The sequence below is a fragment of the Marmota monax genome, unplaced genomic scaffold, assembly GCF_021218885.2.
Source record: "Marmota monax isolate L192 unplaced genomic scaffold, Marmota_monax_Labrador192_F-V1.1 WCK01_AAM20220418_F8-fsc00023, whole genome shotgun sequence".
Taxonomy (NCBI): Eukaryota; Metazoa; Chordata; class Mammalia; order Rodentia; family Sciuridae; genus Marmota; species Marmota monax.
The window spans coordinates 8,063,019-8,088,584 of record NW_026692907.1 but is presented as its reverse complement, the minus strand read 5'-3'; the positions used below and the strand labels follow the sequence as shown (position 1 = coordinate 8,088,584).

The 25,566-nt window shown below is 32.1% G+C and overlaps 1 protein-coding gene and 1 pseudogene across 1 annotated transcript in view; one reads left to right on the top strand and one right to left on the bottom strand.

Annotated features, from left to right (window-relative positions):
- The window catches only part of Hook1 (hook microtubule tethering protein 1), a 53,112-nt gene that overhangs the window by 3,685 nt on the left and 23,861 nt on the right, over positions 1-25,566 (bottom strand). Inside the window, exons 9-21 of the mRNA XM_046451066.2 lie at positions 23,734-23,900; positions 22,054-22,194; positions 20,816-21,017; positions 20,151-20,261; positions 13,325-13,412; positions 13,190-13,250; positions 11,025-11,165; positions 10,388-10,481; positions 8,695-8,729; positions 8,106-8,188; positions 7,393-7,493; positions 3,460-3,561; positions 1,193-1,261 (exon numbers count right to left, since the gene is read on the bottom strand). Of these exons, the coding sequence (XP_046307022.1) occupies positions 1,193-1,261; positions 3,460-3,561; positions 7,393-7,493; positions 8,106-8,188; positions 8,695-8,729; positions 10,388-10,481; positions 11,025-11,165; positions 13,190-13,250; positions 13,325-13,412; positions 20,151-20,261; positions 20,816-21,017; positions 22,054-22,194; positions 23,734-23,900 (1,395 nt within the window). The remainder of the gene's footprint in view (positions 1-1,192; positions 1,262-3,459; positions 3,562-7,392; positions 7,494-8,105; positions 8,189-8,694; positions 8,730-10,387; positions 10,482-11,024; positions 11,166-13,189; positions 13,251-13,324; positions 13,413-20,150; positions 20,262-20,815; positions 21,018-22,053; positions 22,195-23,733; positions 23,901-25,566) is intronic.
- LOC124096962 (DNA-directed RNA polymerases I, II, and III subunit RPABC4-like) lies at positions 14,256-14,697 on the top strand (annotated as a pseudogene).

Here is a 25,566-nt window from a genome sequence, read left to right as displayed (position 1 = left end):
ACTCACTAAAATTGAAATCATTACAGCAGTAGCCTAAAGCCAGGCACAGTGGAGCACACCTGCAATTTCAGCAACTCAGGAGGCTGAGGCAGAATGATCACAAGTTTGAGATCAGTCATAACAACTTAGTGAGGCCCTAAGCAATTTAGTGACACTCTGTTTCAAGATAAAAAATAAAACAACAATAAGATAACAACAACAACAAAACAAAACCCTCAGTATCTTAAAAGAACATACTGGATTTGGGCTTAATTACAACAATAGGAAAAGGTTCCAAAAAAAATTTTTATGTTTGGACCCACTCCAGCTTAAGCAGACATACCATACAGAAAAGCTCAGATTGATGATTCTTAAAAGTATGGTCTCTGGATATATTGATATATGACAAATGACTATAGTTTGGGCTATTTTTTTTTTTTTAATGAGAAGGCATTACTCTCACTAGACCTCCTAGACCTCAAAACAATTTTTTGAACTTAGCATCATAAATAGCTAATACAAGAAATATAGTAGATGTTCAACAAATATAAGCTGAAAAATGAAAAAAGAACTTCTTATTTGCCTTGTATCTACACCAACTAGTCATGGAAAGACAACTAGTGCTACATGAGGAAGCACAGCACACACATGTGGGCTATAAACAGAAATTCCCTTGTGTTAAGTGATAGATAATGATAGAAAATGGCTAAAATCTTATCCTAGTTAATTAGCTCAAAGGAAGCTTATACATTATAGAATGCTACTCTTGAAAACATCTCACTAAGGATGACAAAATTAAAGTTCTGTATAATATTATTTTTTTTCTTTAGTAGAATGGATAGGATCATTATTGAAGAGTACTGCTTCAAGAATTTTGCATTAGACAGATACTCATGTTTTTAGAAACCCTTTATCAATACAAATTAAAAGTTTCAGCTCAAAGCTATTTTAAAATTTTTTGATTTTTATGCCTGTTCTAAATGTGCATCAGTTAAAGGCTGATGAGTTATGAAACAATTCAATGAAGTATAATCAACATTAATAGAAAGAGGATATGAAGATAAAATATCTGAGTATAGTATGCACGGCCAGAGTAATTTTTCTTTCAGTTATATAAACACGTTACATCCTGGTTAATGGTATAAAGTATATTTCTATTGTTCACCAAAAAAGACTATTTTAAATATCCAATCACTGGCTACATTTCACCCACCTTATTATACCAGGCAGAAACAATGAGCTTTTCTTCATAATCACGAAATTTTGCTACTTTACATTCACTCTGGAAAGAGATATGAGGACATTTAAAATCTCAGAAATTGTTCCAAATTACCCAAAACAAAATAATTTCTTCACAATCTCATTGTTGAGAGAATATGAAGAATGTATTTGTGAGGCACATAAAGTAGTCAAAGTGTGAAATGATTCATGCAGAAATGTATTCACAACATCTTTAGGAAAGAAGATTTGTGACTAATCTTTATTTCAGAAATTTTACTAAAAGAAACAGTGATTTAATATGGGCGCACACACACACATACAGACAGACACACACACACCCTCTCTAGTGAGTCTTCTGCTGCTATTCCTCTTATCTTGAGGAAAAAAGCAACTGGCTTAGTTATCAAAACTGGGCTTCACTTATGAAGAGCTGAACCAAGGAAAAAGAGGATGCAGTGTATTAGATTCCCAGCAGTAATTTTTATGTGCCACTGCAAAGGCTGGCAGTCTATTTTTATTAACCTAACAGCAAATTTTATAATTCTGTAACACAGAATTTTGTGATACTATTGAGCAACAGATATAAGTGGCTCATAAAAAAACTAATCCTGAAACACTATGGGAAAGACACTCAAGATACAAAAGGCATGTGGACACTAAATCCGAAGGTGATGTCCTTCTGGCTCATACTATTCCAGGTGCAGACATCCTTGAAGGGGTAGCAGATAGAATAGCCTCTGCTATTTATATCATGTTTCTCCTTTCTTCTTTTTCAGTGTGTATAGAGATGCATACACAGAGCACTCTTACATAATCCTTTTGGAAGTCCTACTTCAAACAATAGCAATTGTATACATTCTCGTTGGCTTGCAGTGGGAAGTAAAAAAGAGCCACTGAGATGTCAAAGATTATGTCATCAAGTCTATTTTTCTAGAAGTACAGATTGAGGCCCAGAGAGGAAAGGTGATAACCTTAAAATAGATTGCCAATAAAGCTATAATCCTGGCCTCTGATTTATGTAATATTTATTGATGTGTATACAGAAGCATAAGAAATAGCCTTTGCTCTGATATACTTCAAAATGTGCCAAAAGGAAAACCAATACTGCTATTCAATGAATTTAAAAAAATACAAGAACTCATTACAGAGAGACAACTACCTTTGCCTAAGGAATATAGGGAAACTTTTACAGAAGAAGAAACATTTGAATTGGATCTTGAAGAATTAATAGCACTTCTTTAGAAAGACATCCCTTCCCAGTACTTTTCTCAACACACATCATGGTCTGAAGAAACACTGACAGCATACACACATATGCTTGGTGTACATTCTGGATGTAGGAAGGAGTGGATTAAAGTCAAACCTTTAAAAAAACATATTTCCACCAAAGTCCACACCTATTTGTTTAGAAAAAAGGTATCTGAATAGAATGTTTTTTGAAATATAATATTATTGATTGATTTAAAAATAATCCTACTATCATTTATGAGAATTTCAAGGCCAGAATATAAAATTCAACATAGATTTGTAATTATTTACATGTTGGTAAAAGGAAATATATATTGACTTCAAGAATAGCATTATGTCTCACCATAGTATTAAAAAATTTTGTAAACCACTCTGCAAAACAAACTAGAATATGCCCAATTACAAAATTTAAGAATATACAATTCCATGCTGGCATATTTATCCAAGCCTCTAAAAACTGTTATAACCACTAGCACAAAAATACTTTTAAAATTTAAAGATTCAACTAATTAATGAGATCATTACTTACATAACCTTGTATGATAATAAAGATGGCTGCTTTGTTTGGGGAGTTACTGGGATTCTAGGAGTACTTCATTCTACCAGAAATTCCAACTAATTTTGTTTAGGTTCAGGTGAGGAACAAGAAAAGATGAGATAAATCTGGCTGAGTAAACATAGTACTTTTTTTAAAAGGTAAGCTCAGTTTTTTCTTTTTCTGCATGAAATCACATCCTCACTATCTAAAAGGAACATGGCAGTGAATGATAACCATAAAAATTGGCTTTTAAAGAGGGAGGGCTACAATGAGAAAATAAAGAAGACACACAAATCATGTATGTGCCAATCTAGAGGGCTAGTAAGATACTTTGTAATAAATATACTGATTGCTAAATCACTACATTTCTAACATTTTTTGAAACTTGATCATTAATGGATAATATATGAAAGGAATTAATTACCAGACTTCCCCATAGAATAATTAAAAATGTGTGATTATGAATGTTTTACCTCCAGAATCTCAATTCTTCTCTCTTTCTCTGCCAACTGCTTTCTAAGTAGCATTATTTCAGCTGATGCTGGATTTAATTTGGGATCTAAAGTTTTTATTACCTGTTTAAAGAAAAAATAATTTATGTTCACTTTATCTATTTGCAAATAGTATTGTCCTCCATCACATTTATACAAATTACTAAAAGTTGGATAGGGGAGACCAGTGGAGTAGAAGTAGGACAATGAGGGAGAGAGGAAGGAAGGAAAATAAAAATAAAATGAAGTTAACAAAAATCATACCTAAAATGAAATAAATATACTTAGAGAGAGAGAGAAAGAGAATTTTTAAATCAGAATGTAGCAAAAATATTTGGCTAAACTACAGAGATGGCATTCTTCTGTTAGGAAACCAGTTTTGGAAAAATCAATATTGACAATACAGGAATATTTTCGGCACAAACTAAATGAAGTAGGAAAGTAGTCCACATCGTCATCTAGGAGCTAACAATATCTGATTACAATTAAATTATAAAAAACAAAAACAACATATTCTAGAGTTAGGAAATGGTATAAAAAATCAGTAAAAAATTGGAAAGATCCCTATCCCCAAATAAAATTTTCCTTCTTCAAGGCTAGGTACTCAGGGATAGTTACTTTTAGCCTTTTAATTGCTCAAACTTTTGAGCACTGAGGTCATGAAATAACACTTTTTATATTTATCTGAATGTAAAAGAAAATAAAAATGAATTCAATAACTACAGAGGAATTTGCTGATTTTACAGCGTAAAAAGGAAATTCTTAAAATAATCTTTTTTACTATCATTATCTAGTGATTCAATATATCAGATAAATATAACAGACCTGGTTTTATTTGCAAACAGTACTGTCCTCCATCATATTTATGCAAATTACTAAAAGTTGGATAGGGGAGACCAGTGGAGAAGTAGGACAATGAGAGGGAGAGAGGAAGGAAGGGAAAGAAAAATAAAATGAAGTTAACAAAATCATGTTATACACATATATAAATGTACCAAAGGGAATTTCATCTTTATGTATTGTACCAATCAAAAATAAACAAAGAAGATCAGTAAAGGAGGGAGAAAAGAAGGAGGGGGAGGGAAGACAAAGGGTGCAATGAGGATTAAAATCAACTTGTATGTATAATTTCATCAAAATGAACCCAAATATTGTGTATTATTATAATGCTTTAATAAAAGAACATTAAAAATCATCCCTAAAATGAAATAAATATACTTAAAGAGAGAGATAAATTTTTGATCAGAATGTAGCAAAAAATATTTGGCTAAACTATATAGATGGCATTCTGTTAGGAAACCAGTTTTAGAAAAGTCAAGTATAAAGTACAAGTAAAGACCACAAATTTTCAATATTGAGGACATCTGTATTAGGTAATTTTATTTATTCATTAATTCATTTATTTATTGGTACTGGGGATTGAACCCAAGAGCACTTTAACCACTGAGCTACATTCCCAGGTCTTTTTATTTTTTGAGACAGGGTCCCACTAAGTTGCTGAGGCTGGCCTTAAGCTTGGGATCCTTCTGAAATAGCCTTCTGAGTCACTGAGATGATTATAGATGTGTGCCACTGTGCCCATCATAAATCTATTTTTTAGAGGTTTAAAATTAATGAATTAGAGAAATGTCATACCCATTTATAGTGACACAAAGGGAAAAGAACAGAAGGTAAGACACCAAATTATTACTAGGGTTCAAATATTCAAAAACCATTTACTGAGTCTTGACATGTGGCAGCTACTGTGGGAGAAATCGATCTAGAAAATTATGAGACACAGTGCCTGCTTTCAAGGAGTTCACATTATAAAAGCAAACTACAATAATGGATTCAAACAATAATTTATCCGTAAATCATAAAAAGAATGGCTGTGACTTTTTTCTATTTTCTAAATTTACTACAATAGACATATCCTATTTTAACCACTATTTTAACCTTTTCCCTCAAACAATGTAAGAAAAAAAAGAAATCCTGTTTATCAAAGCAAATAACTATGTTTTAAATGATATTACTCAATGATGGCAAGAATAAGATATTCATTGTTGCTGTTTTCTTCAATTAGTTATAATCCTTTTAGAACATCATTTAGAAATAAAGTATCTTATTAAAATAGACTTATCCCTGGACCAATAACTCCATTTCTAGGAAATAAAGATAATAAACCAAAATAAAGGGGGAAGCTTTCTGTATAAATATGTTGCCTATAGATTTATTTCTAGGAGTAAAAAATTAAAAGGAAATGGAAACAAATTATTTCTAACAGTAGGATAATGAATAAGGAAACTGATACATCCCTCAAAATTAGTTTTATATATTATTTTATTTTGCAAAGTCAGCTCCTAAAGCATAGTGTTTATCTTATTCACTGCTATATTCCTAGTTCTTAGCAGAGTAGGTGTTCAAAAAATATTATATTTATGTGACATGAAGAAATGGTTAAGTTTAAAAGTAAAAATTTCATATATATGTACACACACATATGTGTTATTACTAGTCACAGAAAATATGTATAAAAAAGTACACTGTTAAGAAAATACACTACGGTGTTAATAGCAATTGTCTCTGGGAACTTTTTTATATTTTATACAATAAGCATGTATACTTTTGTTATTGGACAAACTGTGCAGTTATAAAGCCTATTTCCTTTTCTTAGCACAATTATGTCTCTATGCCTCCAGAGAAACTGAGTGTGGCCACATGCTTGAGCTGTGTCACTGAAATAGAAATTCAAGGGATTTTTGCTGTTTCGAGGCCTGACCTATTACATATCTCCCATGCAATCTATCCATCTTTCCTCATCTACTAGTTGGACAATGTCAAGCAAACCCGGGACACCCATGTTGAAGGAGGCAGACTGTCGGCGTAGAACTTGGAATGGGCACATGGAATAGAGATCTTTTTCCCCTCATGACAGAACTTGATGTGATCAGGAAGCAAACTTGTATCATATGTCAAGCTTTGAGATCTTGGGTTTATCTGGTGCTGCTGGTACTACTGACACCTTAATTAACAAATATCATGAGATTTAAATAAAAAAAGGTAGTCCTCTTACCACTGTTTGAAAGTGCCACCATAAAATTCCCTTCTTTTAGGTTGTGAAACAGCACTAACATTTTCCTTGTTTATTCTCTAGGATACCAAAGCATTTTCAGGTTTCCAGTGCCATCTGGAGGAGTCAGTTTAGATCCAACTAACATCTAGACTGCTTTAAGAGGGGCCATTTAGAGCTCAGAAGTCTTTAGGTACACAACAATATGTTTGGGGGGTTCCAAAAAAAAAAAAAAAATTCCCTTCTTTTATTCAGAAAAACTAAAAAGAATATGTGTTAACATTCTCTGAAAGAGAATACTTACTATGGTTTCATGAAAACAAAAAACTTTATGAAAACAAGATTTATAGATATTAAGTATGAAACAAGGAAAAATAATTTAATCTGGCAAACATTAGAATAATGTTTAACTGTTAAATCTAGACCAAAGGCTAAAACAACTTCAAACAAGTTTAAAAAGCTAAATTTTCACAAAAGGTAAAACGTTGATTTTGCTAAGAGTTTAGCAAATTTTATTCTTAGCAAATGTGCTAAAAGTCTAGGAAATAAACATTCTAGGTTTATCTCATTAAATGCTAAACACCCCATATAATAGTGTAGTCACATTCCCTAATGAGTTCATTACAATTAATGTTTAAGCTGTCCCTATAAGTGATGTGTTTATGTTTTCTGATGCTAGTCTGACAGTAGTGAATGAGACTGAAGAGTATGAGGACTGACATGGAGATACTCCAGGAACTTGACAGGCAAGGCAAGACTGTGCAGAGCAAATTGATGATACAGATAGAGGAACAGTGCATAATCAGGAGAAAAAGAATTAGAAGGTGGGCCACAAAGGCTGGACCTCTGAAAGGTAAGTCACTTACATTTCTGGCTTTCTCCAAGTACATTTTATATCTTTCTTCCATTGCTTTCATATCTTCATCTTTCTTCTGAAGAGCAGCTTCAAGTTCACTGATCTTTTGTACTATTAGTAAAAATAAAATGAAACATGACTAATTATTAGGATTTAAAATACTCCACCCTCAAATAAGAAATATATTTATCAAATTTACTTTCTAAAAACTGGTAAGAGAACTTAAAGGAGAAAAACCTTATTTCTTCTTCATAGTGAATTCTTATCTAAAACTTTTGAAATTATAACCAATACATCCTTGATCATTCATTATTATACTATAATCTATATTTCTCCTTTAGATCAAGAATTTCAATAAGCAAATATACATTCAAATTTAAGCCCAACCATAAGAGAAAATATGGAATTATTTCTATTTGATGTTTTGAAGTTCATTTTAATCTGGCTTGAAATCATTTCATTCATATTTACATGGTATTAATTATATTTTATAATGTTTGATACTCCTATATATCAATCAGTTCATTTTATTAGATTTAACCTTTTTTTTGGCTTTTATTTGATTATATCTTAATGAACTCAGCACTAAAATTATCATGGTTCTTACTCATAATGTCTGTATTTACACATTGTGCAAAGACTTATGAATAGTTCTTGCATCTTTCAACTAAAAAGGTCGAACCCTTAAATTATGGTCTGCTTCGAATGTTTCCAAATACCTACCATTTTGGTTTATATCTGGCTGAAGATCTTCAATGAGTTCTTGTTTCTTCTGTAATTCTTCATGGACCTCTGTTAGTTTTTCCCTAAGAAAGAGGATGCAGCCAGCTGTCAAACAGACCTAAGGATGAAAACTGTTCTCTGCCACAAAATATTTGTTGTCTCTGGGTAAGCCACTATCTGATCCTTAGTTTCCTCACCTGGGAAGTGGGAAAAATACCTGCCTATTTACATGGTTTGTCATGAGTATGTAGACTGCCTAGACATGGTGGGTACCAAAAATGCTAAATATTTTTCTCTTGCCACCCTCACTTCCTAGGAAAGTAAAAGGAGATATTTAACAGGTTAAACACCCACAAAATCTAGTTGTGACAGTTGTTTCATTTTAAAAACTCTTAAAAATGTAGAAGTTTGGGATGGTTGCCAGGTAGGATGAGCCTTTTAGCATGTTTTTCTTTTCACTTTTTGATGAAAAGAAAAATCAGCAGCAGAATGTTTCCCTTTATTCACCAATTCAGAAAAGGAAATTAACTTCAGAAGCTTAACAACCCTTCCCCTCTCATATTTGAAATTAAATACTAGTTTTACTTACATATGAGCTTCCAACTTCTGCTTTAGTTTGCTGGACTATAAAATTAAAAAAAGCTGCTGTAAGATGACTATCTTGACAAAGGTAAATTTTTCATACATCTAAATATCTTTTTATATCCTTTTGAAGGTATATTACTATATAAAACTATGAATGTTTTTAAAAATTTGTATTTCTGGTAACATACTTTTAAAAGCACAAAAAATTAGGCATGTTTTTTACATCAAAAGGAAAAGTAAAGGAAAATAGGAAATAAAGTAAGAAAGAGTATATTAACAGAAAAATGCCATGTAATTCTGAACACAATAAATATTGAATTTGAATTTGAAGAAAAATAGTAAATGGAAACTGAATGTGATATACTGAGGAGTATCAAACATTCAAGTATCTAATGAATCATTATCTTAAAATACAATTTTATCTTTACAATAAATGTTATCATTATATACACAAGAAATTTAATATTAATACAAAAATAAAGCAAATGGGTACTGTTTAAACAATTCAAAACATAAAATTTCCTCTCATCAACAGTACTTTAAGTTGTAATAGTAGTTCTGCTTCAACTGAATAGCTGCAGAGTTAAAAATACATAATGTAAAGTATAATGTGGACACCAATAAATATAAAATGAAAGATGAAGAAACTTAAAATATTTAAAACACTGAAATTCAAAATGAACTCCCCCAAATAGATACCATTTTAAAAGTATTCCCTAATGTGACTTAAAAATATTTGTATTAGAGAGGGTACGATACCGTATATATGCACATATGAGATGCCGCCATGCATGAGATGATTTCTATTTTCCAAGCCCCCAGGGAAAAAAGAGAAAATCATATAAAGTATATAAAAGACAGAAAGGAAACACAACCCTTTCAATCTTCCTTTCCATCTCTACTTACTCTGCAATTTCCTCCCCCAGCAAAACAGGAATAATCAGTTAACATTTTATCTAATCTCAATCAATAGATATCTCTCTAACACACATCCAGCCCTACCTTTTCTGTAATTTCTTTTTAATTAAATACATTTCTCTCTCAACATTATTTCCTCTCCACATACAGAGATCAAACTACAGGAAAACTGCAGATATATTGAGAGTTAGGCTAAATCTGAGGTCTTTTAAAGACCTCTTATCTCTGTCCTCACACAATCTGCCATCAGTAGATAATAACAAGTCCTGTCAATTTAGAAGAAAGGAAGAAATAGGGGGTGATGTCTTCAAAACTGCATTAAGGTCTTTGTCCTTCAGAGATTGGTATAATCCATTTTTTGAATACACATTGGTTGAAATCATTATTTTTTTTTTGTTCTCTAGGTTCTTATTAGAAGGTTTTCTTAATTCTGACTTGCTAATTATTCTCATTTAGACTTTATTCAGGTCAGCCTTGTTGGAATCCTGGCAGAACTGTGAAGGCCTCAAGTATAGCATGCTCTCAAATCAAGAATTATCACAAATTTAGGCATAGCTGTTGAAGCAGGACAGATAGAAATCACATTACAATATATATGATCAATTTATAGGCTCTAAATTGGCAAAATCACTGCATCTGTTATGCAGATATATACGGTATTTGAGGGTACCCTCAATGATAATGGTGGCACTTTCAAATTCAAAATTAATTTGGGCATCAGGAACTATTAAAGTGAATCCACACAGAGCAGAATTATTTACAATTTGTAAGTTACTTACACTTTCGCCTTCAGTCTTGGAGCCATGTTCTTGTAAAGACTTCTGAAGGTCCTCAATTTGCTGCTGCAGTTCTCGGATGCGCTCTTTGCTCAGCCTGTTGTAAGATGGATCTCATATTACCTGGTACATAGTAAGCTTTATATAATATTTTTTATAATTATACTAATTTTTTAGCAATCATTGGTACTAGATAAGTATCTCATTTGTTTTAAATACATTATCAGGAATCTAACAACTCATAGCTAGAGAAACTGAGTTTAAGTTACTTGCTCAGAAATAAATAGTTAATGAATCATTTATTCAAATGTTAAATGTCCGGTCAATTTGAAGTGATTTAAATGAAATTAAAAAATAAGCAAACTGGTTGACCAAGTCTGCTACAATTAATGGATCATCCACATGTTTTAAAATAATATGATTAAAATGATCACTTGATTTTTTTCAGAGTGCAGCTAATAGTGGTGAAAGACAAAAAAAAAAAAAAAACCCAAAACAATAAACAAAAATCCCAAACTACTTCTAGATAATGCCAATTATTTAAACTAGTGCAATATTTTCTACTTCTGTGAATCAAGATTTCATGGCTAGGTAACCAAATCACCATGACTTCAGGTTAAAAAGGAGCAGTCAGAGTCACCTTTGCTCTGTTTCCAACTCATTCATCTTGCGGTGCTTCTGTTCTAGCTGCTCCTGTAGCTCTTCAATACGCTCATTCTCAGTACCTTCCTGCTGCAAGCGAAGCATCTTGTTTTCATGCTGTAGTCGAATAAATACCTCCCTGATATTGGAAAGCAAATTTGTTTTAAAATTTCAGGTATTAGTCCCTATATTCTTTTAATTTTAAGGGAGAAAATTCATGTTTACTCAATAGCTATCATTTTAAAATGTGATTAAAACTTCTGAAAGATTTTTTAAAAATTATGTTTATTACAAGACCATGCCTCAAAACAAGTAGTAAATTATTAAAGGTACCAGTATACTATTATGCTGTATATGCAAATCCTCAAGAGATAGTATGAATTATTTTACTTTTATAATTTAGAAACTAGTCATGAAAGAAAATGTTATACTCTTAGAAAAATACATGAATGAAAAGCAATAGATTTAAGAACATAGTTTGTCTACAATTTTTAAGTATAATTTTATGATGGTAATAAGTTTCAAGTCTTTTCTTGAAAAAACTTCTTAAGGATTTAAATACACATTTTTAAAATGCAAATTTGGTATTAAAACACAAATGCAATCTTTATTTGGTATTAAATAGAAAAGTAATTGTTTCCTATTTACTTCATTTCCTAATCTCTTTCTCCCCTGAAACAACTAATTCCAATTAATCCCAATTTTGATTCTTCTAAATGTCAGTACCATAATTCTAACTAACAAACTTATATGATTCTTTATTAAATTACTAATTTTAGCATAACGATTGACTCCATGCTAGGAAACTTAATTTTTACATCTTTACTACTTCTCCCATCACAGGTTTCTTAGTTATAACATATTTTGTCTTCTGATAATTTTGTGACTTTAAATGATAAAATACCTGTAAAGTTAAAGTGACTTTGTGTTGCATAAATGTTAGACAGTAAATTTATTTTTTATGATACAACACATGACCTCACCACCTCATAAGAAGTTATGTTATTAAAAGTATAATATGTTACTTAGCAAGTTTTTTGAATTTTCCTTCTGATAAATTTTTAAATTGCTATGGAAGCAACTGTTGTATAGCAACTATTGGTTTAGAAAGTTTAAACAGATGACAAAATAAAATTTCACTATGATTTGTTACTTTCAGGTAAATACAAATGAATTGAAAGCATTTTCCAAAACAACTGGATGTTAATAATCAAAAAGTGTACGTTAGTTTCTAGTAAAGTTTGTAAGAAAGGTGGAAGTCATGACTATATTCTAACAAATAAAACTCTGAACAAATTGAAACAACCTTGTTCACATGATGCTAAGCAAAAGTCAGTCACAAAAGTTACCTACTGTATAATTCTATGTATATGAAATGTCCATAAAGATACGCTTAGATTTGGAAGGGGTCAGGAATGGAGAATGACTGCTAATAGCATGGGTCTCTTTGGGGGATATTCAACATGTTTTAAATTAGATAGTTACAGTGATGAGAGTCACAATATGATAGTGACAACTATGAATATAACAAAAAACCCACAGAACTGCATATTTTAAATGGATAAATTATATCTCAAAATGATTTAAACAAAAAATAAATTGAGTTTGAAGTAATAAATCCATTGCTACCAAAAGAAAAAGAAAACCATTAAAATTAAAGATTAGTCAAATGTCTACAAGTAAACACAGCAGTACAAGTCAAAGTTAAATGTTAGATCAACATAAAAATATTGTATTGCTTAACTTCTGCTTCATTCTTCTATTATTATTGATAATTCCTCTCTTTCCACTTATATAGATTTCAATGCCAAATAACAATAACAAAAAACAAATTTCCAAATTAAAAACATAAAAATAATTTTAACAAAACAAAGCCTATGTTATAAAAACTAGACTGTTATTTTTCCAGTTTGTACAATTTTACTTGTGATAAATTTTAAAATTGCTGTGGCAGCAATAATAATCTAAATTACAATGTTTAAATAAATAGATAAGAAGGAGTTATTTTCAACTCTATGACTCATAAAATGAAAAGTTTCAAAGGTCAAGTGATTTACAAAAAGAGAGGAAGAAAAAGGAAGGAAGGAAATAGGGAAGGAGGAAAGGAAGAAACCACATTTCTAATATTAAATATGGTCTATCAATCAGTAGAAATAAATTTACCTATATTCCACTGGCATAATCTCAGCAGCAAGATTCTCAAAACTTTTTGTAGCTGATGCATCTAAACAAAAACAAATTAATGTTTCAGTATTTCAACCATTATAGAAACCTTTATTAAAATCTAACCAAATGTACCTGTTTGATTTAGGTGATCCTGTTGTACTTGTGAACATCGAAGCTCTTCATTTGTTTCTTTCAGAGTATCACGCTGCTCTATCAGTCTCTAAGAAAGAATTGTTAATATCAGCAAAGTATTTCTTTTTACCTAGTTCTTTATGTCTTTTACAATTTAAGTGATTTTGATAATTATTAATTAAAAGTGATAGTTTTAGCTTTAAGAGGCTCCTTTACTCTTGTATAAGTCACACACATAATAGCCTTTATACAACACATGGCTTGTGATTTCCCCCTCAGAGAGTTTACCTTTGATCTAAATGAATGCAATTATGTAAGAGTACAAATATGCAAATACATGGTAAGTAATAAAAAGAGCATGAACTTCAGAGATTAGAGTTTGAATTCCAGACTCTCTACTTCCTAGATGTATTAGATATAAAGTCATTTAATTTTTTACTTTAGTTTTTGTATTTTCAAAATGGGAATACCAATATAAAAATCCTTGCAAGCTGGCATGGTGGTGCATGCCTGTAATCCCAGCAGCCTTGGAGGCTAAAGCAGGAGGATCATCTGTTCAAGCCAGCTTCTGCAAAAGTGAGGTGCTGAGCAACTCAGTGTGACCCTGTCTCTAAATAAAATACAAAATAGAGCTGGGGATGTGGCTCAGAGATCAAATGCCCCTGAGTTCAATTCCTGGTACCACCCCACCAAAAAAATCTTTGCAAATGTGTTTTGAATACTAAGTGAGATAACTTCAAGTATCTAAACTGGTTGTTGTATAAGAGATGCAGTAGACTAGGTATATCTTTTACTGCGAACTTATATTTTAAAAAGTTATAAGTAGCATCCTGAAGTATGAATTTGTGGAAGAATACTATTATCCAAGAAGAGCAGCTAGTAATTCATGACATTGACTACTTTACTTTAGAGCTACACCAATGATGAACTTTTATGTTCTGAATAAAAGAATCACTGGGATCTATAAATTAAAACTAGGGACAGGTATGAGAATTTTTATAAATATGCTGTCATAAATGCAATGGAAACTCTAGAAAACTTGTCCTCATCAACTTTTACAGAGTTCTGGAAAATAAACCAAAGGCCTAAAATAATCTGAGGAGTATTTATTAAAATAAACTTGCTAAGGACATCGTGACAATTGGGTTTCTGTTTGGAAAAATGCGGAAAAGTCTCCCTGTTGTGTAGGTACTAGGAATGGACACCCAAAAGTATGTTCAACCCCCAAAGCAATAGCCAATGGTATTATCTATCTGTTGAGAATGTCACACAGAAAATGAAAAAAATCCAGGGATACAATCAGATGCAGAGAATGTGGATACTGAATAATGTACAAGAAAAGAACCAAAAGATTGGCTTTTGATGCTCAATGAATATGGGAATTCAAAGGAGTATCTTCCTTTTTACTTGGACTTGACCTGTTAATGTTTCTCATTATTGTATAGCTTTTCATTTAGCACACTTATCTTATGAATATAACTATATTCGTATGATTTCATTTTCCAAACCAAATTGTGTTTAGGTATTAATAATTTGTATAAAGATTTTTTGTTTAATTAAATGACTTAATTTAATTTTATTGTATTACGTGATCTGACACAAAATGAAGGTTAAAATTGCTTCCCCAAATCACACTATTAATCAAAAATTTGTTAGAAATTCAGGTTTCTAGAGTCCTGTAAAATTCTGATTAAATAAGTTCCTTGGAAATAAAACAAACAAACAAACAAACAAAAATGCTAAACCTTCATTAGAATGGTAAGCTTTTTGCTTTTTTAACTTGCCTTATCACTATCCCCTCTCCCCAGCTGTGGAGTAGCTGCAAAAATCAAAAGTCCCTCATATCCCTATATCTGTGAAAACCAGGTTCTTTGGTAGTCAAGAAGAGGCAGATTAGACAGGAAGCTCCTCTCAAAAAGCCCTATCATGCCAGACCAAGTGGTGCCCTAGCAGCTCAGAAGGCTGAGGCAGGAGGATGGCAAGTTCAAAGCCAGACTCAGCAACTTAGCAAGCCCTAAGCAACTTAGCGAGACACTGTCTAAAAATAAAAAATAAAAAAAGGCTGGAGATGTGGCTCAGTGGTTAAGCACCCCTGGATTCAATCCTCGGTTCTAAAAAACAAAACAAAATAAAACAAAACTATCATCCTCAGAGCATTATCACTATTTTACCTGTCCTGCAGCTCCTAGAAGCCCCATTTGCAGGGATTTTCATTATTTGACCCAATTCAGTGCTTACCATTCTACAGGAAGAGCTGTATTCCCATGACATACATCAAACATAATCCCTAGCAACTGTTTATTACCATAATAAAATTAATAATATAAGGTGGAGATAATTAAGAACCTAGCCAAAATGTTATAAGAAAGATCTTGAAATATGATGCCCAATAGGATGCTATGAAAAGTTCTGACATGTTCCTGGTGATATAAGAGGAAAACTATGTGCACATGCCCAGAAAATACCACAGAGAGCCCAATGTCTCAGCTCTGACTGAAATTGAGGCCCTGTGCAATCAGCACCTAAAGGCAAAGGCAGAATTTCAAATTTCATGAGCACTGAAAATGTTTTTCAATATACATTCTGCATGTTTTGACAAAGTCTGAGAAAAGTATTGGTTCAAGGCATCTATTATAATCCCTGACCAGTCATAAACTAGCCATAGTGGCAATTGAGCAGGTACTTCACTGATTGCACATTACACAGAATACAGACTTTGTAAAATCAGTAAAAAATATCATTAAAGACAGACAAAATAAACAGTAACAAGAACAAATACTGAGATTGGGAGAAATATGATTTTCAATTTTAAAATATTATATCAAATGTCAGATATTCAACAAAAGTTAAAAAAAATACACCGAGAAAAAGGAAAACTTCTACACTGAAAGAAAAATAAGTCAACTGAAAAAGCCAATGAGATGAGCTAGTGGGGGATATAGCAGACCAAAACCAAGTGAATTATTATGATTACATGCAAAGAACTAAAGCAAACTATGTGCACAGAATTAAAAGAAATCACAACAATATCTCACCAAACAGAGCGTAAAAAATTATTTTAAAAAATACTAGAAATTCTGAAGTTTCCAAATTTTGTAGATTCAAGATACCAGATTAGAGGAAAGCCACAATACCTTAATGCTCTATAGCTTGAGATACAAGCAGTGGGAATGCTGCTTCTCAGCAAGGTGGGTAAAGAGGGATTTGAATGAAATTCAATGTAAGAGTCTCTTAGAGACTCATATATCTAGGTGAGCTGAACAAAAAATAAGTACATAACTGGAACCAATTCAAATGCAACAGTGGTACCAATTCACCATGCAGAGGAGGGATAACACAAAAAAGAGAAACATGATGGAGAAATCTGGCATATAAAATCCTTAAAACAGAAAAGCAGACTGAACTTAACAGATCCAGAGGCTTCACAGTGAAATGCTATTTGAAAGGTGCTGTGTTTCTCAACTGGCAATCGAAGAGCTATGATAGGGAGCCATCCTGAGGTGGCCATAGGCAGCTTACTGCTGCAAGAGCCTGGGAGATCATAGCAAACACTGCCATACTGTCCTGGTAAGCACCTAATGTGTGGCCTAGGGTACAGTTAGCAGAATGTGAAACAGGCACAGATTGTACCCAAGGGGATTCAAGTCAGAGATTATGTAGGTAAGTAGTATTCACTTTAAGTCTGGCAGTTCATGTGACCAACTGTAGATGGTTAAGAAACTAATGGGTGACTGATTACACTCAGGGACTAATCCTGGGAAAGCCACATTTTGTGGGCAAGGTATTATTTGAGAACTGTGGAGGACTAGCACCCTTTTCCTGACAGCAGAATTCCTGGATGGTTGCTGAGAGCCAGATTCCCAGAAGAGATTGGTATCTGCCTGTCCTAGGGATGTGTTAATCTCTCCAGAGCAGACACCACCTAACAAAGACCCTAAGGCTTAAACAGAGCTAAACCCCAGCAACTGGAACTCCCTTCTAGAACTCTGCAGCAGTCCCACCTCAGAGTACTTTGTTCTGGTCTGTCCAGAAAAATCTACAATCCAAAGCACTTCCCATTTTGTCCTACCTTATACTTGTAAGAGAAATTGAAAGCTATTTTAACCAGCTTCCATTTTAAGCCATACTGTAAGCTGGCAGTTTGGTGAGCAACACAAAAACAAGAAGATATGGAAAGAAGGATAATCAGGCATAATCATTCATCCTCACTGACAGTTATGAACACCTCAGTGGAGACAATTCTTTAATTTTTCATTAAAATCTTTTTCTACCTTTTTTTTGGGTGTTCTTCCTGTTGGTTCATGGATGTGTGTATATATACCTTATTGTGTGCATGCATATATGTGCATGTATGCATATATGTATGTATATATGTGTATATATGTATTTATACATGTTTGTTTCTTCTTTTCTCATTTTTAGTGATTTTTTTCTTTGTCTTGTCTTTGAGGTTCAGGGTCTTTGTTTATTTTGCTTTTATTTATCTTGTTTCTCTCTCACCTTCCTTCTCCCTCTAATAGCCAAATTCTTTTGTTCTCTCTTTCTCCCTTGTTTCATTTTTTTCTCTTCCTCCTTTGTAGCCATCACTTGCTACATTTCTTCTTTTTATATTTTGAACATTCTAACCTTTCTTTTAGCATCCTATTATTATTTTTTCTCTTAATGTATTTTTCCCATAGTTTAGAATTAATTGGCTTACACATTCCTGCCCTACAACCCCTGATGTTGCAGTTATAGTACCTTGGATGGCATAGCTGATATGATATTTACTTTAATGCCAGATCTAGTTCATGATATTTATTAATTTTGTTTTTGCCAACTGCTGACTCTACCATTCCTATTTTTGTGGTAAATTCATTGTTTTGTAGATGTCATAGCAGACACTGGGTGTTTATTTTAATGCTATATAGTGTTTGCTTCTGTTCTTGCTATTGTTTCCCTCTCTTCTGTGAGGTCTGGAAATCTACTGGGATACAACAAATTCACAGGATAGAAACACTGCTACAGAGTTAAACCCAGCCAAGAGATAGCTCACCTTGCTTCACACACAAGCTAACCATGCTCAAACTTCAGTGACATTTTAATACAAAGAATAGAAGAGACAAAACCCCCAAACTTAACAACCAGGCAAGGAAAGGCAGGGAGAGCCCTCAGGCCCATTCATGGAAATATACTCCTAGAGCAAAAACAATTAACACAAAGGCTGTGGATACCACATCTATGCAGGATCCTAATCTAAATCACTCCCATAACTTTTAGAGTATATATAGTTGTTAAGGTGTATAATCACAGAGGGGTGTATTCCATATACCCTGGTTTATTCAATACATTTGCCAGAACTACAAGGAGGACCCCACTCTTTTGAGACCTATAGGAAAATGAAATCCTTGTGTTCTGATGCACTATACACTTTATCAAAACTATACCATAAAACCCATTTGGAAATTTACTGAAAAAATTCACAGCAACCTAATATCCCAAAATAGTTTCACATTGGAAGAAAATATTCACCAAGTATTCATGTAACAAAGGATTAATATCCAGAAATATATTAGGAACCAAAACGCTTAATTTATGGAATAGGCAAATGATCTGAATAGACATTTCTCAAAAGAATTAATGTAAATGGCCAACAATACATGAAAAAAATACTCTACAGCATTAGTAATCATGGAGAACATCTACAATGAGATATCCTCTCACCCTGTTAGAACAGATATTATTCACAATAAAACAAAGCAAACAAAAGAAAAAAAAAAACAAGGAAAAAAAAAACCCAAATAACATGTGAGGATGTGAACAAGAAACTCACATACTTTTTTTGGGAATGTAAATGAATACAACATTATAGAGAATAACATGGAGGTTCCTGAAAAAACTAACAATAGATGTACTATATGATCTAGCTACTCACTTCATATCCAACAGAAACGAAATCAACATACCAAAGAGATAGAGATACTTGCATTTTCATGTTTAATGTAGCACTATTTACAATAGCTAAGATATGGAATCAATTTATGTGCCCATCACTAGATAAATGGATTAAAAAAAACAATGAAATGTTATTTAGCCATACAGATGAATGCCCTTTGAAGCAAAATGGATGAAAGTGGAAGACATTTTTTGTTAAGTAAAATAAGCCAGACAGAAAGACGAAGTACCACACATTCTCTCTCATATGTGGTAGTTAAAATAGTAGACTTGAATGTAGAATATTAATTAGGATAATTTTGGGGAGTGAATTAAAGGAGGCTCAATTTGATTAGTGCACACTGTATGCACATGTTGAAATGTCACACTGAATTCCAATAATCTATACACATTTTGTAAATGCTTAACAAAAATAAAATGTAGCTAGGCATGGTAGTGCATGCCTGTAATCCCAGCGGCTCAGGAGACTGAGGCATGAAGATTGTGAGTTCAAAGCCAACCTAAGCAAAAGCGAGGCACTAAGCAACTCAGTGAGACTCTCTCTCTAAATAAAATACAAAATAGGGATGGGGATATGGCTCAGTGGTCAAGTGTCTGAGTTTAATCTCCAGTACCCAACAAATAAATAAATAAATAAATAAATAAATTGTTTAAAAATTGAATGAAGTGAAATCATTTTTACAAGACTTTTCTATATGTATATAATTTCAAGAAAAATAGAACAAGTAGATATTGTTATCATTCTAAGAATGGGTAGTTAAAAAGCTAAAAAAAGAACAACATACTCCTTTTTTGTGTGTGTGGTGCTGGGGATTGAACTTGTGGCCTTGTGCATGCGAGGCAAGCACTCTAGCTACTAAGCTATATCCTTATCAAATATGTTTATGATTACCTCTTTTTCCTTAAGTAAAGCTTCATGTTTTTCTTCAAGCCGCTTCATTTCAAATGCTAGTGTATCTGCCCTTTTGGATTCAGAGGAAAGTTTAACGTGAAGGTCCTGAATCTTTTGTCAGAAATCAAGAAAGAAATAAGAGTATAAAATATTCATAGTGTTTCAAAGTAAATGAACTGATTAAAAATAAAATGTATGTATTAAAATTATATTCTATAAGTATTTGGAAAATAGTAACTGTATAAAAGAATTAATGTTAAATACAAAATAATAATTAAGACACAATATTAAACAGTAGCCTACATCCTAATGTTTGTCTAGATTATTTGAAAATAGAAGAATAGAATATTTTAGGTCACAGCTGCATTTTCTACCATCCTCTAAGCATCTGTCAATGTTTACTAGAAACATTAATAAACCGTAGCATCTCAAAAACAAATACGTTAGCAAAAATAAGTTTAGAAGGCAATAAGAAGGCGAAGGACCTGGAGAAGTCAAACTCGGCTATCAACCTTGATATTAAAATTACATATAGAAGAAATTCACTGAAGTACATAGCTTATTGTATGCAATGCTTAACTTTTGTATCATTCTTAAAGATGAAATGGAATAGTGAAGTTGAATTCTTTCAATTTTATCAATTAAAAATTAAGATATTTTCTTACCTGCCTTTTGTACGTTTCTAATTGTGTGCGTGCTGCATTTGCCTTCTTTAATTCTTCTTCCAAGCTGACTGTATTATGCATATACATCATGTTTGTTTCCTGTAAAGTTTTAACCTGCTTGCGAAGGTCATTTAGATCTTGTAGTTTCTGACGATATATCTCAACTGTTGACTCTAGTTTATTTGCTTTATCAGAAGTAGCCCTGTAGTAATAGAGAAAAAGCAATCCAAATTAAAGAGTAGCATATACACAGAGCAATTTTATTCTGGTTGTAAAATGAATCTTCCAAGCTTTAACCAAGACTTGGGTCTAAAACCATTTACTGTTCAATCTTTTTGTTATTAAGGCATCAAAAGTAAAAATGCTTCAAATGTGACACATTAAGTTACCACCAAACTGTTTTTAGCCTCATATTAAAAAAAAAAAAAAAAAAGAAGGGCTTTGTACATATAGTAAAAACAATTCTAAACTATTCTGTAGCTTACAGAAAAACCTTGCTTTGTTTTAGTATCATCTTATTTTCAGTGTTTGAAAAACTTAGGAAGATAAGTCAATTTATGAATTTGTCTGGAAAAATACTTTCCTTGGAATTACACTTAGTGGACCAACCAGGCTGTAGCAAAGATAAATAAACCAAATCAAGTCACTAACACTGTCAAAATTAATGGTTCTAAAGATTTTGTTTCAAATGTTATTAAGAGCTGCAAAAAAAAAAAGCTAATTAAGAAATCAACAGAAAATATGCAGAACATGTGGACCACCTATTCATTGGGTAACATTTCATAGGCAAAAGTCTATATAAATATAAAAATATTTTATAATATAAATACATATTATAAAATATTGCCCAAGACAATCCTTGAAATAAATGTTAGGTTCCTCTTCTATATTTATATTTCATCAAATCTGAAAATATTGTGAAAAGACATTTCCTAAAAAAAATTTTCTCAAAATACAAAAATGGGTACCAGTTTAAGCTAAATGGATCATTTACAAAATCTTCAGAGAAAATTTTGGGTTTATAGGTTCTAATGTGAAACTGTTGTAACAAGAGTTGAACATTATCTTTCAAATACAATTCCAGAAAGCATAAAGGAAGTAAAGACCAGAAACATGAATAAAAAGTGTTCAACATTTTATATATTGGAAAACTCTTTAAGAATTTCTGATTAAAGCATGGAATATTCACATTAGCTAAAAACTTAGAATTAACATAAATATATTTAGGCCTGCCATACCTAAGAACATCTATTTCATCCTTCAGGGCTCTTGTTTCTTCAGCAAGACTAGTCAATTCATCATTCCTATGCTGAAATTCAATTAATTGCTTTTCAAGTTCTTCACAGTGAACACGGTAATCATCTTTTGCAGCTTCAAGCCTTGCACAAAGAAAATAAGTGATTATTTGTAATATAATCATTTATAATATAATATTTTATAAATATTTATAATTTCCATCAATTGTCTTCCTACTGAGACATGACATGACATACTTAAATTCCACATTCAAAACAGGAAAGATTGAAGGAATAAGGTATTTGGGGCTCTTAAATTTGTAACAGGCATGAAAAGTAAGTTTAATGTTCTGAATTTTCATTTACACTTCCAAAACATGTGCTTAGTAATCTCTATAGAGTCTAACAGAAATTTTAATTTCAAAAGAGGAAGAGAAAAATGCATAAGATAAATTCACTCTTTAAAAAATAGTTGACATGTAAAGAGGTCAAATATTAACTTCTGAGGAGACTGCAATAAATTAATGACAATGTGTGTAGAAAACTTTGTGATATCAGAAAGTAACAAACTGCTCAAAAAAAAAGATATGTTGAAAGGCTAAAATCACCAGTTGAAAGGCTTTTCACTGACCAAATCTGGGAAAATTTGACCCTCGAAATAAGTGATGATAGTAATGGATTTACAGTCCTCTGAATAAGAGTCCATTTCTAAATAGAATGCATAATTCTGGATTAGATTTCAAAGAAGGGGTAAAAAAAAAAAAAAAAAAAACTTTATAAGGGACACTGAAACAATTGATGGAATTTGAATACAATATACGGATTAGATAATGTTTAATCAGTGACAAATTTCCTATACTGAGGATGTCCTTGTTTTTAGGAAATACACACTAAAATAAAGAGGCATGTCTCCAAATTAGTGTCAAATGATTCAGAAAAACGTTTAGCTATATAAATAGATAAACTGCTAAAGCAAATAGAGAAAACTGTAAAACTCCAAATATAAAACACTGTAAAAGCAGAGTTCTTTGTAGTATTATTGCAACTTTTTTTTGCAAGTTTGAAATGATATAAAAAAAATTGTATGGTAAAATTAGCATGTTTGGGGGATGGGGTTGTGGCTCAGTGGTAGACTGCTCACCTAACACATGTGAGGCCCTGGGTTCAATCCTCAGCACCACATAAAAATAAAATAAAGGTATTGAGTCCAACTATAAAAAAATATTTAAAAAATTAGCATGTCTGTCTTTAAGATCTCATGGTGCAAGACTCAGTGGTAAGCACACAAGCAACAATCAATGTTTATTAAAGGTAAGAACTCTATTTTTAAAAGAAATAATATTAATGTTCAAGTAAGAAGCATTTAAGATTTATATTTTTTCCACTCATTATCAGATTACCTCTCTTATGTGAGAAACTCCCTATTTCTTCCAAGCTTCATTATTCACTCTCTTGAACTCTTATTGGGTGGCATATGGCCTTCATTTGTCCTGTATCTTTGCACTGTTTTACATAATTTACTTGCTTATCAATAAGTCCAGTGAGGCAGGAACCACTTGGTATTTTTAGTAGCTTAATCAGTGTCTTAAACATGCTTAATATACTAATAATTAGTTGATATGATTTTTAGCTACTAGTTTAATTAAAAGAACTCTATAAAATAATTTCTACTAAAAATGCTACCTGAAGTTCTCTTCCTGTAACTGTTCTAGTTGTAATTGTGCATGAAAATACTTCTTTGCAACCATCGTATTTGGATCATCAAAAGAGCCATCCAACTGGTCAAGTTTTTCATTCATCATCTCATTCTCAGAAACCAGTGAATTCTTCTCATCTTGAAGTGCAGTCACCTAACAAACAAATACAGAAATATAAGCAGCAATAACAACAACAACAAAACTCACAGAATTGGGAGTTCTTGATTCTAATTCTGACAAGGTCATGAAACAGCTTGACTAATCAGATTAGATGATTTCTAAGAATACTTTCAACTCTGAAATTCTGAGTCTAGGAAGTTTGGGAAAAACAAAGAAATCAAATTAGTACACATATGCAGTATACAGTAAGGATTCTTTTAGAATATTATACCTGTCTCAGTTTTGGAAATAAAATGTTTCTAAATCTCTAAAATTTAATACGTGAATCCAACTTCAAAACATTAATCTGTCCCTTTTTTAAGTCAAAATTAACTTTCAAAATGCTTTCACCTATGCAAAGTTATCATCTGGGGTTCATAGTGAAAAATAATCAATCACATATCACATATTCAGGAAACAAGTATATTTGGTTGATGAACCAATACCAAAAAGCTTAACTGTTTCCATTTGTACAGAGACTTTGTGTTTATGATTTAAAATGAATAATAAAATGTCTAAGTGCAGAACTACAAAAATGTCAGTACCTGATACATGTTTTAAACTCCTTTAAAACAAGCATGTTTTTTTTCTCTTGGTTCTAATTCTTTTCTATTTAAAAATTTTTTACGTACAGCTATGACTTTTCATAAGCCCAGAATTTTACATACATTTTACCAAGAACTAGATGAAAAGGTGTCCCATTATCACTGACATCCATAATATTATTGGACAAGTTTGCTATTTATATTTTCAATAGGTACAACCAATTCCATAAGTGAATGAGATGACATATAGAAACAGTGAACTAAAAAGGAAATTAAATCAAGTGATTGCATTAAATACCATATAGGCAAGTTACAAACACTGTTCTCTGTTACATTATTAAAATGGAGACTAAGCCTGAAAAATCCCTCAACAGACAAAACCAGTTAGGCTTTGTAAGTGATCTAAACTTTGTTTGATTTGCAAATGTAAGTGCAACTTACCTTGAGCTATTTCTTACAAATGCTGTATTTAACAGTATTTAAGCTCAACTGATGCGAAGAACCAACAAGATTAAAATTATACAACCAGGGACTTTCAACCAAATAAGGCAACCATGTATCTATAACCTATCTTTTCTTTATTTCTGCAGTAACCCTATTACTGTCTTCCAACTGTTTCCTAAGTGGAGGGTCCAAACCACTCTGGTTTGGAGCTGCCTAATTCATGAATATAATAAACTCAATAAAACTGCATTGTACCTAAGTTCACTTTTTAATACTTCTAAATGAGAAATACAAAGGCAGGCCAGGAAACTGTCTCTAGGTGGACAATGTAAACACACAACTTTCTGTTTCTAAATTCAAAGCATGCATCCATGCTTATTATGTAAGGAATCAGTGACTATTATTTGTCGTGTATAGTTCTAAGCGATTCAGATACAAATAAAAGAGTTTCTGAACAGACACTTCTCAGAGGAGGACATACAATCAATCAACAAGTACATGAAAAAATGCTCACCATCTCTAGCAGTCAGAGAAATGCAAATCAAAACCACCCTAAGATACCATCTCACTCCAGTAAGATTGGCAGCCATTATGAAGTCAAACAACAACAAGTGCTGGCGAGGATGTGGGGAAAAGGGTACTCTTGTACATTGCTGGTGGGACTGCAAATT